Genomic DNA, 15296 nt, shown 5'->3' on the forward strand with positions numbered 1-15296 from the left:
GACTCTGGTTTCCTGTGGGTTCCTGCAACGGTAATTCCTTTCAGTTACTGGATCTTGAGCGTCTCTGAGACTCATGCTCTCATTTACTGTGTGTAATTTGTCCAAAGGAGGAAAACCCACAGGAAATGAGCATGTGGAGAGGAGGCAGTGTGATAACAACTGCTCTGTCAGGCAGCCATGTGGTCGGTGGTATTTCACGCTGGACCATCTTCAGAGAAGGTGATGGAGATGCGCCGAGTGCAGCTCGGGAAATCTGCACCTTGCCATGCGCTGCCCATGTTCCTGAAAGCGGGATCGTGTTCCCGTACTGGCGGTGATTACTTGCATGTATGGCAGGGCCCTAACCAGCAGTGTGGGACTGGAGACTGCTCCGTAGCGTTGTGTTGAAATATTGCCTGATGTCAGGCTTTTGTTTGGGTTTCTTTTCTTTTTGCCTTTTGCCAAGAGCCCCTCCTTGCCAAACAGTACATCTTGTCTTTGCAGCTGGCTTTGAGATGCAAGAAAACAAGCCTTTATGTGTAAAAAAAAAAAAAAAGAACAAGGAAATCATCTGCAAACAACAAGGCAGCTGTGGTGCCCAGCCCGGACCTCGGGCAGACGGTGGTCTCGGGACACGGGATGAGCAGGCTGGGAGGATCCCCCCCTTGATCTTGACATTTGTCTCAAGGCTTAGTCAGGCCGAGGAGGAGCGCTTCCACTGCGGGAGGGCACCGGGCTGCCGCGGGGCCGTGGGACCTGTCCGGCAGCCCCCGGGGCTGGCTCCAGCCCAGAAGGGCGAAGGCGCCGATGAGCTGAACGTGCCCTCGGCCAGGATTCGCGGTGGCGAGAGATTTCTCCTGCGGTTCCCTGCCGGCCTGAGATGAGCCCGAGCCCAGAAAGGTTCTCCAAAAAACTACGGGAAGAAGCAAGCGCAAGATCGAGACCTCGTTCCCCAGACGTCCCCAGTTGTCCTCTCGGGTGTTTCACGGCCACGCAGCCCGCGAGGACGGGGAAAGCAGCGGCCCTCGCGCGGCGCGAGACCCGACCCTCGGCGAGGGGGCCGGGGCCGGGGGGCGAGCGGGGCCCCGCGGGGCCGAGCAGGCGCTGGGCGAGCGGTGGGCTGCCGGCTGGCGATGCCAGCGGGGAACTCGACTCGAAGCGGGGAGTTGGGGCCAGGGGTGCCTTAAACCAAAAGCTCGCTTCTGAAATGAGCAGAAACCACAGATAAGGGCAGCGCAAAGATGTGGCTCAACTGCCGAGGAATTTCCCCCCCTCCCCCGGCGTCCCGGCCCGGCCGTCCCGCCGGAGCACGTGGGCGCCGCGGCCTCGGCTCTCCCCGCGGCCCGGCTCTGGCAGGCAGAGCGCGGACGGCGCCGGCCTCGCGCGGCCGACGGGCAGCGCTGGGTCGCCCACGCGTTCGGGGGGGGGGTTTCTGAAAGCGCGCCGGCGTTTATCCCGCCTCGCCCGGCTGGCGTCGCGAAGGCGCCCCGGGCAGGGCGGTGAGGACGGGCACGGAGGGAGGAACAAATATATATAAAAAGCAGACGGGGAAGGTGCAGGAGGGGGGCGGTATTTTGGAGGGTCGGGGCTGGCTGCGGCGGTCCCCCTGCCGGGGTGCGTGGGGGGGCACCCTGCCCCCCCCCCCAAACCCCTTCCTGCAGGGCCAGAGACCAGGCAAAAGCACTGGGGCCGCGCGCCCTGCCGCTCGCCCCCTCCGTCCCGTCCCGGCCAAGCTGTAACGCCGAATTTCTCCCAACTTCCCCTGAACCGGGGCCCGGCGTGAGCCTGCCCCGCTTTCCCAGGCGGCACCCGGCGGGCAGGTCGCAGCGCTACCGGCGCCCCGGGGAGCAAATGTGCCCGGACTTGCCTGGCCCCGGGCGCCGCTCTGCCGCTGGCAGCGCTCCCGAGCGCCACTCTTCCCCCTCCGCAACCCCAACCCCAACCCGGTTTCAGTTTGAAAAGTCGCTGCAGCTCCTCTCGCCTCTGACATGGGCCAGGAAACCCGGGGCCGCAAGGAGCCCGGGGCGGCGGGCGCGCTTCGGCAGGCACCGGCGAGCTCGGGCTGCTGAGGGCCGTGGCCCCCCCCAACCCCGGCGGCTGCCTGCGCCGCCCGGGACCCCTTTCTTGTCTCGCGTATGCCGGGGGGGGGGGACAACAGTGCAGCGGAAACTGGAAAGAGCATCAACAGCCAAAAAAAAAGAGAAGCCTGCGGAGCTGCTGGCGACTCCTCCGAGTTTAGTCCCGGGGTCATAAATGTCCGCAGGCGCTCGGAAAGGCGCTGCTTTTATGGTCATATAATTCCCCCTTGTTAGTCATTAATTGCCAAATGCTGAGCCTGGTGGCGGGAGAGGGGGGGGGACGCGGCCGTGCCTGCAGCCGCGTTGGGAGCCCCAGGCCCGAGCGAGCCCCGGGAGAAAGCGAGGTCGCCTCCGGCTTCGTGCTAGAGGCGTCAGAAAGGGGAAACTTCAGCTTATTCCCACAGCACGCGCGGTAGCGGCGCTGTGGTTAGGCACCAGCTCTGAGGTATTGCTCATTTGCATCGCGCGCTACCTCAGCCGCTTTGATGTCACCCGTGAGGTTATGGTGCCCGGGGTGCCTGCAGCTCCCGTTTGCCCCGGGGATGACTGGTGCACCGGTGCTTCCCTCTTGTCCCCGCTGCGGGGCCGGGGGCAGGTCCTGCTGCCCCACGTCCTCGGCCGGCCGAGCCTGCGGTGCCCACGCGACCCAGCCCCGCTCGCCTCCTCGCTGCCCTCCTGGGAGCCGGCGAAGGCTTCGGGGCCGCGAGGGCACCCGCGCCCCGCCAGGGCGGCCCCCCCCCCCTTGCCCGCGATGGGCAGGGTGCCGCTTCCTTCGCTCACGCCTCCGTTCCCACCCCTACGTGATGGGCAGCCACCGGGTGCCCGGCAGCCCCCCGCGGCATCGGAAAGGGCAAGCCCAGAGCTGGCAGCAGCTTGGGGGGGGGGGGGGGGCGAAGATGCAGCCGGCCGAGCGGCTCCTCGGGTGACCCTGAGTCTGCAGCGCTTCCCGCGGGGTGCGAGAGACACGGCTGACCCCCCGACGGGCGCCAAACAGCCCATGGCTCCTGGGTTTGGCCTTGGCGGGGCTACTTCTGTTGTCACCCATCGCCATTAGGCGCGAGCTGGTCCCACCAGCTGCCGGCACTGTATTCGCCAGGCTCCAGCTGACAAATTTGATGTGGCCCTCCCTGTATTAACAGTGCTCATCGGTCTTTGCTTCTTTCAGCTGCTGACGCAGAGGTTTAGCTTTGCCGGGGGCCGGCGTCTCCCCTCGTGTAGCTCAGCGCCCCAGGAGCGCTCCCACGCCCCGGGACACGAACTTCTCTGCGCCTCTACAGTGCCAACGCTTAAAATACACCGACCACAGCATCCCCTGAGGCCTGGAGCGCTGGAAATACCAGCCAGAGGTGACTCATACCGCTCAGCAGGCCGCAGCCAGGTCGAGCAGCCCAGCCTGCAGGCCGCAGCGCCTTCGCAGAGCAGCTTCTTCTGGCAACCCACCTCGGCACGGCCCCCCCACCCCCAACCACCACCACCACCACCATCACCACCACCGCCATGGAGGCGGCTCTGCCTGGCCCGGGCACCCTGCAGCTCAGCCCGGGGCAGCCGGTACGGGGTGCTCACCTGGGTGAAGCCCGGCTTTGGGATACCAGCACCCCCCCCCCCCCCGTGCACGTCCCTCCTTCCCCAGCGGTGCAGGGGCTGCTCGGCGGGCAGGGGACAGGGGGAGCGGGCGCGGGGCGGCGCGGGCAGCCGGGGATGTGGGCTGGTGGCCCCATGGCTCCGGGCGGCTCTGATGCAGCGCGGTTCAGCGCGGTTTCCAGCTCGGGCTCAGAGGGCATTAGTCATCGTCGAGCCAGCACCCGGCGGAAAGGAGAGCACGGTGCTGCGTGCGCGCGCGTGTTTGTGTCTGTGCGTGCGTCTCTGGGTGGGTTTGTTTTTTTTTTTTTTTCCTGCCCTCCTCCCTTCTTTTTTTCCACCCGTGGGCGTCCTGAAGACTCAAACACTACCAAGGTCGGCACCGCCACCGTTGCTGTCCGCGCGGGGCAAGGGGCGGCGGCGGGCGCACGGCTCGCACCAGCCGGCGGCGTTTGTGCCCGCTGCCACCACCAGCGATGCCTGCACGAGGCGCGTGCCACGGTTTCTACCGCAACCCCCCCTCCCACCCCGTCCCAGCCAGCCCGGATGAAACGTTTCCCCGGCTGGCACCCGCCTCACACTGATTTATTCCTGACCGTTCTGCTCAAAAACCCTGCAGCAAGCCCCACGTTTTGTGTGTTCCCTGGGTGTCTGCAGGAAAGGGCCGGCGGGGGTCCCGCGGGGGACAGAGGGACGCCGGGGTGGCAGTGACAGGCTTCCTGGCTGTTGCCCTCCCTTGGCTGCGTTTGCAGCACCAGGAACTGCCCGGAGGCTGCGCGGCTGCACTGCGGGGCGTCCTGCTGCCCCAGCGCTGCCCCAAATCCTTGCGGCTTGGGGGGCCGGCTTGCCCCAGTCCCTCCTAGCTGCTCCCGACATTGTCTCGCTTTGATCGGCTTTTAAAAAAAAAAAAAAGAGAGAGCAAACGCCCACCCTCCCATTTGCTCCCCTTCCGCCCCGGCTCTCGCGCCGTCCCGCTTGGGAACAGGGATGTCGAAGGCAGCGGGGTTGCGCCGGCTGTTTTGGAAACAGGATGCCTGTTCTCGGGTACCGCGTGAGCGCTGTTCGAGTGCGTCACCGCCTCTGGCTTTCACAGTCGGCAGGAGCGAAACTGAGAAAGCCGAAGTGGAGGAATAACGTAGCCGAGGCACGAACGGCCCCCAGGACGCAGCGCTGCGCCGCGCGTGGGGGCGTGGGGACAAGCGGGGGCACCCGCTCACGCTCCAAATGCGGGATGGCGCAAGGAGAGGGGCCCCCGCGGGCTTCCTGCAGCCCTCTCCAGCGCAGGGGCCGGCTCCTCTGCCAGATCTCGCCGTGCCTCACGCCGCCCGCAACGCTGGCGGGAGACTGCCGCCACGGGGAGGGACACAGCTGCTTGAATGGCTGCTGCTAACGTCGTTAATTAGCCCCCCCCCCAATCAGATGGGTGCAAACTAGTTTGGGACAGATGATTTTTTGCCCCAAGGGGTTATTTTCCCCCCCCCCTCCTCTTTTTCAGAGCTGCACCTGCCAAAAGTCCTCTGAACTGTGGCTGCTGAGGTCCTGGAGGGTTCGCAGGATGCACAGCGCTCCTGGCAGCTCCGGGTGCCCGCTGCAGACAGAGGGGACGCCAAGCCAAGCCCTGCTCAGTGTCCTGGGCACAGAGCAGGGTGCACATCTGGCCTCCCTCCTTGTCCCGCGGCCAGACCTGGCAGGACAAGGGCCATCAGGCTTCGCAGTTTGCTGCCTGCGACGGCCAAGCACAGCAGCCCTGCTGCCTTTACTCTCGCCCTCGCTCCCACGCAGCCCTTGCTCACGGGCTCCAGGGACGCCGATGCACGGGGGGTCCAGCTGAGATGTTTTGCAGAGCGTAAGGGATTTAGCGACGGGGCAAGCTGTATCTCCAAGACGCAAGAAAGGAGAAAACCTGCTAAAGAGGGCAAAAGTACATCTAACACCGAAGCCTCCATGCTGAGTGCTGGGAGGCCAAACTGCTGGCTTCAGACCCAAAGGTGCTCCCCCTCTGCCCCTCCCAGAGCACAGGCACCCACAGAGGAGACAGCCCAGAGCCAGCTCCCCGGGGCAGGCAGCAGCGTCCCCGACCTCCGGGGCACGGCCCCTGGTGCAAGCTGTCGGCCACCGACAAAATGACAGGGCTGCGCCTCCACCAAGCAGATCCAGGCTGAAGGACAAGCTAAGCCCTTGCTTCCCCTTTTTCGGTCTTAAGGGAGCAAGGTTTGGGGGGGGGGGGAGGTGGAGGGGAAGCTGGTGGGTAAGCATTACTTTGCAATAAGCTGCAAGAAGGTAAGCGTATCAAAACCTGTGGTAGAATTAAAAACCAGATCTGACAACTTGGAACAGGAGGTTTGGGGCCAGAGATGAAAATAAAACAGGCTGAGTTGCCTTGTGATCTCTTTCTGGTGAGAAAACAGCATTTCAGTGAGAAATGAAAGTCTCGGTGGAAAACATCTGAAATTTTGCTTTTCCCTAGAGCAGCAGAGTATCTGCTACCATCAGCATTTTAAATAGTCTAATAACAGAATATAAATATCGTGTCTGCGATTCACAGAAAGGATCTGGCTGACCTCCTACAGCTCACAGCCAGCCACCTCGCTGAGGCTCCACGCCGAACCCTGCCTGCAGCATCCGTGAGAGACCAACCTCTGGTGCCGAGACAAAGACAAAACTAGGTGGAAGACTATTCCCCAAAGTGTCTTTACTGCTACTGTGCAGCCTGAGCTGAAACTGAAAGACGTAAACAGGATTTTCTATAATTTTCTGTGATTTGATGACAACATCTGGAATTGCTCGGGAAAACTGCTCAGCCAGGGTCATAGCACCTGCTGGGATGCTATAGCAAACTATCTCCAGACGTGCATTAAGAGAGAGAAGGGAAGAGGGCCTTTGCCTACCTATACCACTGCTGGCACTTGTACAAGAGCATTGCTTCTGCATGCCAAAATAAGGTCTAAAAACCTGCATAGGCTTTAAAGAGGTTATGGGCTGCTCCGTGGTGAGGACAGCAGCCATTCTGGGGAGATGAAAGGAGCCTCAGCTCCTTCTCTCTTATCAAAGAGACGTTTCATTGCAGAGAAAAAGATATCTGATTCTGGGAGCTTTTAAACTGAACAAAGATATAATAAAACCCAGAAACGGGAAACTGAAGCTTCAAAAATTCAAATGGAAACAATACTTTTTAATGATAATCAACCATTACAACACATACCTAGACAGGCAATAATTAAGCTGATGTCTGCAATCTTTCTGATGAGACCTCTTTTTAGAGAGGATTCCTCCAGTGGTTACCCTGGTGTTACCAAACCGGGAGGGAGGAGAGCAAGCTGTCAGGTGCCCTGCCAGCCAGATATCCAGCGCTGCTCCTGGCAGCAGCTCCCCAGCAGCCGATCCCTCAGGGTGGCGGTAACGGCTAGACTTGGGACGAAGGGCCCTGCTCACAGGCTGAGCAATGGGGACAGCTCCAGGACGTGCACGCACCTGAGCTGGAAAGAGGGCCATGAACCAGCACTTGCTCCAGCAGCAGTGGTCTAAAATTCTTTCGCAGGCTGCAGCCGCACTATTGCCGGAGGCTGAGCCTCCCCCGCCAAGCAGAGCCCCAGGAGCAGCTCCTATTGCTCAAATGCATAGCCATTTGCCCTAATTTAAATTGTCCTCAGACAGAACAAAAGCCCAAGTCTGGATCGCCTGTGCTCCACGTGAGCATCCTCAGACTCAGGATAGTCTGTAGCCACATAACCCGCATCGGCCAGACGTTATCTGGACATACAAACTCATTTCCTGGCGAGAAATGAGCTGAAAAGACCACAAAAAGCTTCCCTTATATGAAAGGCTTTTCAATGAAGAGTTTCTTTTACACAAGTCGCCTGTCCAAGCCCAGTTATAACCTGATCCTGCCTTGGCCTTTTGTGATCGAGGAAGAAAAAAGAAAAACTCACCATTTGATTAGTACCTTTGACCACAATCAAACTCAATCCCAGGGCCAAAGGCAGGTAACAGAGGCAGCTTAGCAGTGGCCTGCAGCCTGCATTTGACCCACAAGAAATCCGCATCTCATTCGTGTTGGCGCTACACACCCTCACCCAAGCGGTGTCTCCAGGAGGACGCCCAGGACAATTAACAGGAATTCTCAGACAACGTGAAGTCTTAAAAGAAGCTGAAGTGCCCTGGCCTCAACTTGCCATGTGAACCAAGGTCTCTTTAAAGCTGAGGCAAACAGGTATCTAAGGGCTGAAGACACTAATGTCCACGGCCTGACTTCACGCTCTTCGTTAACTCGTGGCTGCTGTGCAAACAAACCTCAGCAGTGTCCCGCAGGGGACATTTTCTGTAAGCCTGTGGTTTCTGCAGTGCACAGGTCTGTGCTTGCTCAGGGAGTGGAGAATACTGACTCGCTCAGGGACATGAAGGGTGCATTTACCTGATACTGCCTGGCTTTCTGGCCTCAGAGGGGCCTGATGTTCAGCAGCAGCTTCATTACGCTCCTGGGAAGCGCACGGCACAGCTCACAGTGGCACAGCTTACCCACATCTTGCCAGGGCACGACGGAACAGCGTAACAGTAAATGTTTCTACCTACTTCTTCCTGCCAGGAGGAAGAGGGAGAGAGATCGCTCTTGGTCTGCAGTTGCACATTAAAACTTCTGCTGCGATAAATTGCGAGGCAGGCTTGTGAACTCTTCCTCTCCTCCTGCCAACCAGACCATGCCAGTAACCACACTGGTACAGAAGGGTAACACCACAAACAAACCTCTCAGAAGTGATTTCCTTCTTGGAGCTTCCTCCTAGGAGAAATTATGCTGCCAAAGCACCTCCTGCAGCAGCACGAGCCATGCCTTTTGCTGGGAGGGGAGCTTGCCAGCATCATGCTGTTGCTACAGCACTGCCTGCAAACCCTTCTGCACGTCATTTCAGGCTAGCAAGGCATATCCATCACTGCCTACAAGTTCCTGAAGGGGAACAGCCACCACAAGCCTCTCTCTGCAGCTGCCTTCTCAGAACTGGGAAGACAGTCCCTGTTTTGTGGAGACTTTTTTTGACAACGCCTGACTACGGCAATATGACACACGCTTCCTTCCACCCCGGGAGCCCAAGAGAAAGTCTCCTTTCTTGGTTTAGTCTGGCCCCGCTGGACAGCAGAGCATTTCTGCAGTCCCAACTTCAGGTTCTTTGGTATTCACAGTTAAGTGACACACAAATGCAGAGTCTGTGGTTTCTTAGTAAATGCAAGCATTCTCATTTCCTCATTTTCCTCTCTCTGCCAGACGTTTCCTAGAGGTCAAGGTCATCCCAGTATGAAGAAACCAGTCGCACTAGTTAAATTTCCCTACTGGGAAATCTGCTTTCTACAGCAACAAGATGTTCTGTTAGGGAAGACAAAATTGGGGGTAACAACTGAAATCCCAGCTCCGCTGCAGGAGAATATTGAAGGCTGGGAGGAGACATGGGAGCAGCTAAGCTAAGAAAAAGGCAGTGGACTGCAGGGCACGTTTGATAACAAGTGCCAGGCTCCAGATTTCTGCTCTGAAGCAGCAACAACAGACGTTTTCCCTATGTCAGCGCACAGCACAGGTTTGGAGAAAGAGGGATGCAGGTCACCAGTCTCAGGAGCATCAGAGTTTGGCCATTTGGGGTGTTATAGAGGGATGTGTTCATGCCTCTAGGACCCTCCTCAGCACCCAGCTGGAAAGGCTTGGTCAGACTGAAGGTCAGGTCTGGCAGCTGGAACTGTCTGAAAAAAATATATATACAGGATTTTCTTTCTGCTTTCCACTCTCCCAGAGGCACTGGCCACCTCCTGAAAGCAGACAGCTGTCTTCACCTGGCAAAGCTCTGGCCATGAAGGGGACCAGGTGGAGCTCTCAAGCACTTTTTTCCCCCCTCTTCCTCGGGGGGCTAGTAGTTTCCCATTGCCAATCTTAAGTCTGCAAGAAGCTGCAGAGTGGTGACTTACAGCACATCGCAAGGTTCCTACTGGATTAAGCGTGTAGGATGCAATTCTTGCTATTGAAGATGTGGCAGATGATGTGCCATTTCTTGCCTTCCATCCTTCTGTACAATGCTCTGTGGTGAACAGGACAAGAAGTTCTAGGATGCGAAGAAAAGCTGAGGACTGTGGGAAAAGCATTCAGTGGTAAAGACAGCTGAACAGCAGGGCAGACTGTCTAAGATTTTGTCATTTTCCAGGACTAACTACTGCAGCAAACACAGAAGTATGCCACATCAGTGAAAGCCATCAGCCCAACACCTCACAAGAACCACCTCATCCTTCCTCTCATAGCCGAGTCGATTTTTCAGACTGAAGAAACTACACAATCCCCTCTCACCTGCCCTACTCCCCAGGGCAGCCAAAAAGCCTCCAAGTACAGACAAGGCAGTTGACCCTGCAAAGTCCCTCGAGGACACTAGCTCACACCCTTCCCCCACTACAGCAGAAGCCCTTGACCCAAGGCAGATCCCCCAGAGCCTTCCCCTCCCTGCTCTCCCAGAGTGGGGGGAAGGAGGGAGGGGGGAAGCCCCACGCAAGGGGTACAGCTATACATCAGTACCACCAGGTCTCCAAGAGCACTGCTCAGGGGCTCCGAGCCCAGGTCGCTGGCAGTTGCTAGCAGCGCTCAATACTGGGGCCAGTGCTCGGGGGTCAGTACTGGATTGATACTGTTTTAACATTTTTATTAATGATCTGGCTGATCAGATGGAGCATATGGGCAGCAAGTCTGCAGCTGACACCAAACTGGAAGGAGTGATTCACACATTGAAGACCAGGGTTGCTACTCAGAGGGTTGCTCCAGACTGTCTGGAGCACTGGGTCCAGTTTGGGCTCCCCAGCACAAGCATGTGTATCGGAGGAAGCATGTATTGGAGCAAGTACCATGGAGGCCACCAAGGTGGTCGGGGCGGAAGCACACAACACATGAGGAGAGGCAGAGAGAGACAAGTTTGTTCAGCCTGAAGAGAAGGCAAAAGGGAGACCTTATTGTTGTCTGCAGCTCAAATGGGAGGTTGAAAAGAAGAGGTGCACAGGAAAACATTGAAAGGCAACAGGCACAGGTGCAACATGAACAATTCTGACTAGTTGCAAGGAAAAACTTGACAAGGGCAGTCAAACGCTGGAACAGGGACCAGAGAAACGGTGGCACATCCATCTTCAGAGACGAATAACATACTCTAACTTTGAAGTTAGCCCTTCTTTGAGAATGGGAGTGGACATAACCTCCAGATGCTCCTTCCAAATAACTTACTCGAAAAGTAGCACCGCTTCTCACAAGATCTCACACTTTGTGGGAAAGTGCATTGAGAACATGTGCCACTCAGTTTTCCCATCTGTGAAACAGGGCTGAGGATTTCCTTACTCAAGCCTTGGTTGTGTAGCAGGTGTCCTGGTTAACCCACTTTCTTCACTGTGGAACTGATGACTCAGCTCTCCAGAGCAGAAGGCTCTGTCCGCAGAGCCTTTCTCCTAGCAACACGCAAACAGAAGAGAAAGGCACTTCTTGTGCCTCTCTTGTGCCATACTTAGTATTCTGTTTCAGAACTCACTTCTGATACTGTCGGAGGCTGCCTGCTTCCTTCAGATCTCAGAGCCACCCCAAAGTTTCTAGCAAACAAACTTGTTGCTTTCATTTTACACCAGAAACATAACAATTACCTGGGAAATCCCCCTCCCACGCCCCAGAGTCCGTACTTTGGGTGACTTGCTGATCTCATCACATACAGTTACCTGGGTTCAATGCTGCTTTTAAAAACTGTCACGTAACAGCCACTGGGGTCAAATTCTGAGCTAATGGCTCACTCTGGACAGTTACGTATGCTTAAATAAATACAAAATGGCAGCTAGGAGAAGGGGACCAAAACATCTTCAATCACCTCTCTTGCACTCCACTCTTGCTTAACCACGCGCTGCCGTATTTCAGGAGACGTGACCTACCAGTGCAAGACTGCTCCCATCCTGCCAGGCCTGCGGTAGTTCTCTGCTGCTGCTTTTCCCAGCTTCTTCATAATCCTAAATTGGTCTTCTCACACAGCCACCCACTGATATCTGCATGGGCACTGCCTCCTGCTGTACTTCACTCCAGAGTACACGCCTCAAGGAGGGTAAAGGAAAAACCAAAAGACACAGTGACAGCTGCACAGCCCCTCGATGCAACTCTGGCCCAACAAGCTACAGTCATGTGGTTCATCAAAGGAAGTTATAAAAACGCGCAGACAGCTAGAGGGGACCTGCCCCCTCTTCACTTAATGGGGGGCAGCAGATGTAGGGAAGGAAGCTGTGTGGGAAGGGGGTAAAAAAAAATTACAGCTCTCCCATCCAAACACTTCCCCAACAGAGGAAAAGCAAGATGGAGGGGAGCCATATGCTTCACCTTTCATATTCCCACAGAGGAAGCTGTCTTGACGCCACCCCATGGCACAATGGGAACAAAAAGCCAACTCATCCTTTGGGAGGTACCTGTGTTTTTGTGGTTAAAAATCAGGTAATACAGAAATTAATTTGTGAGAATTCTATAAAACTTCTTAAGAAGCCTATTCCCTTCAGCATCTGCGGAGGATGTAGGCAGTAAAGCACCTGCAATACAGATGGAGCAGGTGGAGTTCCCCCTTTTATGCACAGTTCTGCATGGCTCCCATGTACAGGTGTGGCTGTATTTTTTTTTTTTGATTAAGTAATATAAGATATCTTCAACATGTTGCTCTTTCACCCAAAGATTCTGTAACACTAGGATATTGAACTGGCAGCTCTGCTGAACGTATCTAGGAGTTGCTATCCCACCTTGGGGATGGTCAAGCCGCTTGCTGGGATGGCCGAATTGCTAGCAGTGCTAACAGGCAGACAGACTGCATCTTGACACAGGTCTAGACAATTCCTGCAACATTTGATCACGACTACTGCATGACAGGGATGAGAGAGAGAGAGACTAGGCTGATAGGAAAACAGTACTCACAACTCCGGGTTTTTTGCGCATTTTGGTAATTGGCAAGGGATTCCTATGACAGCCAGCATACATCTTTGTGCTTTATAATGCCAAGCAGTTCAAAAGACAAGGCAAAAAAGGAAAGGTCCTTTTCCAGCTTGTTTTCTCAGATTTTCTAATCAGAAGTTCCCCTAGTATAAGGGGAACAATATCAGCTTACAGAATTACTTATCTTCACTTCCCAAGGGTCCATCTTGTTTCCAAGGAACTGAAGGGAAACAATCCCACCAACTGCAACAGAAGTTGGACAAAGCCCCTGGAGACTGTGCTCAGAAGGGAAACAGCCTGAGAGGGAAGATGAGGAGACAGATTCCCCACACCCACAGGTGAAAATACAAATACACCTTCTTTAAAAGCAACTCTTTCCACCCTCACATTTATTTTTCCTAAAAAACAGTCTTTACAAACAAATCTTGTTTCCTCTTTCCAATTCAGTGGGATTGCTATAAGCACTCCACAGCACACCACTCTGATTAAGCAGACAAAGTGTACTACAACTCAGTCATATTTCCATAGGAAAAGGTGACTCATAATTTACATCTTCCTCGAAATGCTGACACAGCTTTGTAAGAAGCATCCCAGCATCAAGTCCAAGGAACAGCAGTGCAGCAATCTGAGGCCAGACATGCCTCCTGACTCTAGCAGAGCAGGAGGCCCTCTTTTGCTGCCAGGCGCTGGCGATGAATTTTATCTTGCTGTAGCTCCTCATGGTTTGGATGCCAGAGTTTCATGACAATTCTCTCAATGTTTAGAGCGTAGACAGTGTGTGCAGGAATAACTTCTTTGTGCACCTGGAGATACATGTCAGAAAAGTTTCATGCCTTCATACCTATTTCCCCATATTGCCCAAGGCAGAACCTGCCTCTGCTACAAGATGAGCAGAGAACCAGCCCTGCAGAGCAAGAACGCAGGCTGTCACACACAAAGAGAGCTGTGACTTGCCAGCACCGCCGCACTGACCCACACAGACCAAGTGGTTGTTACAGTGTTTTGTGAGGGAGTGCGATGGCAAGAAAGTCATTCTGCTCCAAAATCCTGAGGTCAGACTCCATCTGACTAAAAACATGCCATGAAATCTTAGGTCACAGCTCTTAAAATGAGCACTCTGCCACCACAGCCTCGAGACAAAGTCCAAAGGCCTGTTCACAACAGCATAGATGAAGGGAGGATTTCTCATAGCTAGCCTTAGACATTTAAATTAGTCTGCACATCCCTAGGGCTGAAGGAGAGGGAAGGAGGGACAGGAAGCCATCTCTACAGGAAGAGTCATCCAGCCTACCTGAGGCATCTCCCCGAGTTTGGGGTGATCATAGGTAACCCACTGCAGCAGTCTGCATGCCAGGACCAATTACTCCTCTAAGCACCCAGGTGGAACATAAAGAGAAAAGCAACATGCCAGGCAAATCAATTTCTGTCAAAATCTCAGTCTAGCTCAGTTCCGCCATGATCACTGCAGTCCTGCTACAGAGTTTACCTGTCCTATGGCAGCCATAAGGAAAGAACGGGATTTCTTCAACAACCCTCTGACAGAGGGGAGCAGAACAGGCATTAGAGCTTGGGCTGACTGTGTTACCTAATGGTGTGAGCAAGCCAAAGCCACTGGCTGCAAGGAGAACTGCTCATTTGAGAGGGAAAGAAGGAAATAAGACTGTAGGAAGAAGAGACCTCCAGGCATTTAAACAAGATCTGAGAGACTGGCAGCTGGTACTCAGGACAGCACTGCCCTGAGACACAACACAGATTAATGTGAATAGTTACCTGCAACGCCTCAAAAAGGTCATACATGTTCACTGGAGGAAGAGAAGCTGGTAAGGTGTCTCCAGAGCATGCTAATAGTAGAGCTGCTTGCTGCTCAGCATCATCAGGTGGGGGCTGGGGAGCTAGACTCTGACCAGCAGAAGGTGCCACACAGGTAGGAGGGCTGCAGAGAGAGCAGGTAATAAACCTTTTCAGTTGAGAAAAAAGCACTAGCTTTGCAAGTAACACAGCAGGAGCTTGGCCCCTGAGCTTCACTTTCTATAGTACTTGATTTAGGCCTTGTCTACATAAAATTATACCAGCCGTAACTAGGATCTTTAAAATTCTAGTTTAACAAAACCAGTACAAATTGATTCCTGACATCAAACCTGCTTTAGAGCTGATGCTGATTTGGTTACTTTTGTTTAGAGCCAACAATTTCCACCCAGCATAAGAAGTGAGGCACCCACAACATAAAATGAAAAGACATTAGCTGTTAGGAAGAGTTGTTTGGAGTGCATTGCATCTGTAGTGTTTGTAATACTATAACCAAATTCTAACACACCTACAATCTCCTGCCAACTGAGAGCAGGTCTGTCATAGACAAATACAAATACACACACGCTGCCAGATACACAGCGTAAGCTGTTTGACGTTGACACTTTGGAAAACAAGACGACCTCACAGCTCTGCTAACCGGAAAGAGCTGCCAAGGAACTGTAATACGTTTGGATGAAGCAAATGACAGAATGGCAAGGTCCTCCAAGGACCTCACTGACACCTCATTCCTATTGCCCAACAGAGGTGTCCCACCAAATGCATGCTCCTCTGCCCCGGGGATCGCTTCCCTGAGGCCAGCGGAATTTCTGTGGCACTCACTACAGCTTCTAAACAAGTAATGATTAACGAAATATTCAGAGTGCCAGGCTCAGCTTCATAAACTGATGGACAAGTGCAGG

General features: G+C 54.8%; 2 protein-coding genes across 13 annotated transcripts in view; one reads left to right on the top strand and one right to left on the bottom strand.

Annotated features, from left to right (window-relative positions):
- LOC138067970 (uncharacterized) overlaps nucleotides 1–15296 on the top strand; it is a 164501-nt gene that overhangs the window by 147063 nt on the left and 2142 nt on the right. For 2 of the 3 annotated variants that reach the window (XM_068951961.1, XM_068951962.1), the window contains one exon: nucleotides 3223–5539. In XM_068951961.1, coding sequence (XP_068808062.1) covers nucleotides 3223–4188 — 966 coding nt within the window. In that variant the 3' untranslated portion in view covers nucleotides 4189–5539. Of the gene's footprint in view, nucleotides 1–3222; nucleotides 5540–6183; nucleotides 12927–15296 lie in introns of those variants that run through there. The other variant, XR_011142438.1, reaches the window with a different exon arrangement.
- Nucleotides 1–15296, bottom strand: part of TADA1 (transcriptional adaptor 1) — a 36839-nt gene that overhangs the window by 5038 nt on the left and 16505 nt on the right. The window contains exons 7-10 of one of the 10 annotated variants that reach the window (XR_011142437.1): nucleotides 14359–14521; nucleotides 9582–13391; nucleotides 8050–8213; nucleotides 6782–7114 (exon numbers count right to left, since the gene is read on the bottom strand). Coding sequence is in view for 3 of the 10 variants with exons in the window: in XM_068951957.1 (XP_068808058.1) it covers nucleotides 14170–14521 (352 nt within the window). In the remaining 7 variants the exon portion in view is untranslated. Of the gene's footprint in view, nucleotides 1–6781; nucleotides 14522–15296 lie in introns of those variants that run through there. The other 9 variants (XR_011142435.1, XR_011142433.1, XR_011142436.1 and 6 more) reach the window with 9 other exon arrangements.

The sequence above is a fragment of the Struthio camelus genome, chromosome 8 (assembly GCF_040807025.1).
Source record: "Struthio camelus isolate bStrCam1 chromosome 8, bStrCam1.hap1, whole genome shotgun sequence".
Taxonomy (NCBI): Eukaryota; Metazoa; Chordata; class Aves; order Struthioniformes; family Struthionidae; genus Struthio; species Struthio camelus.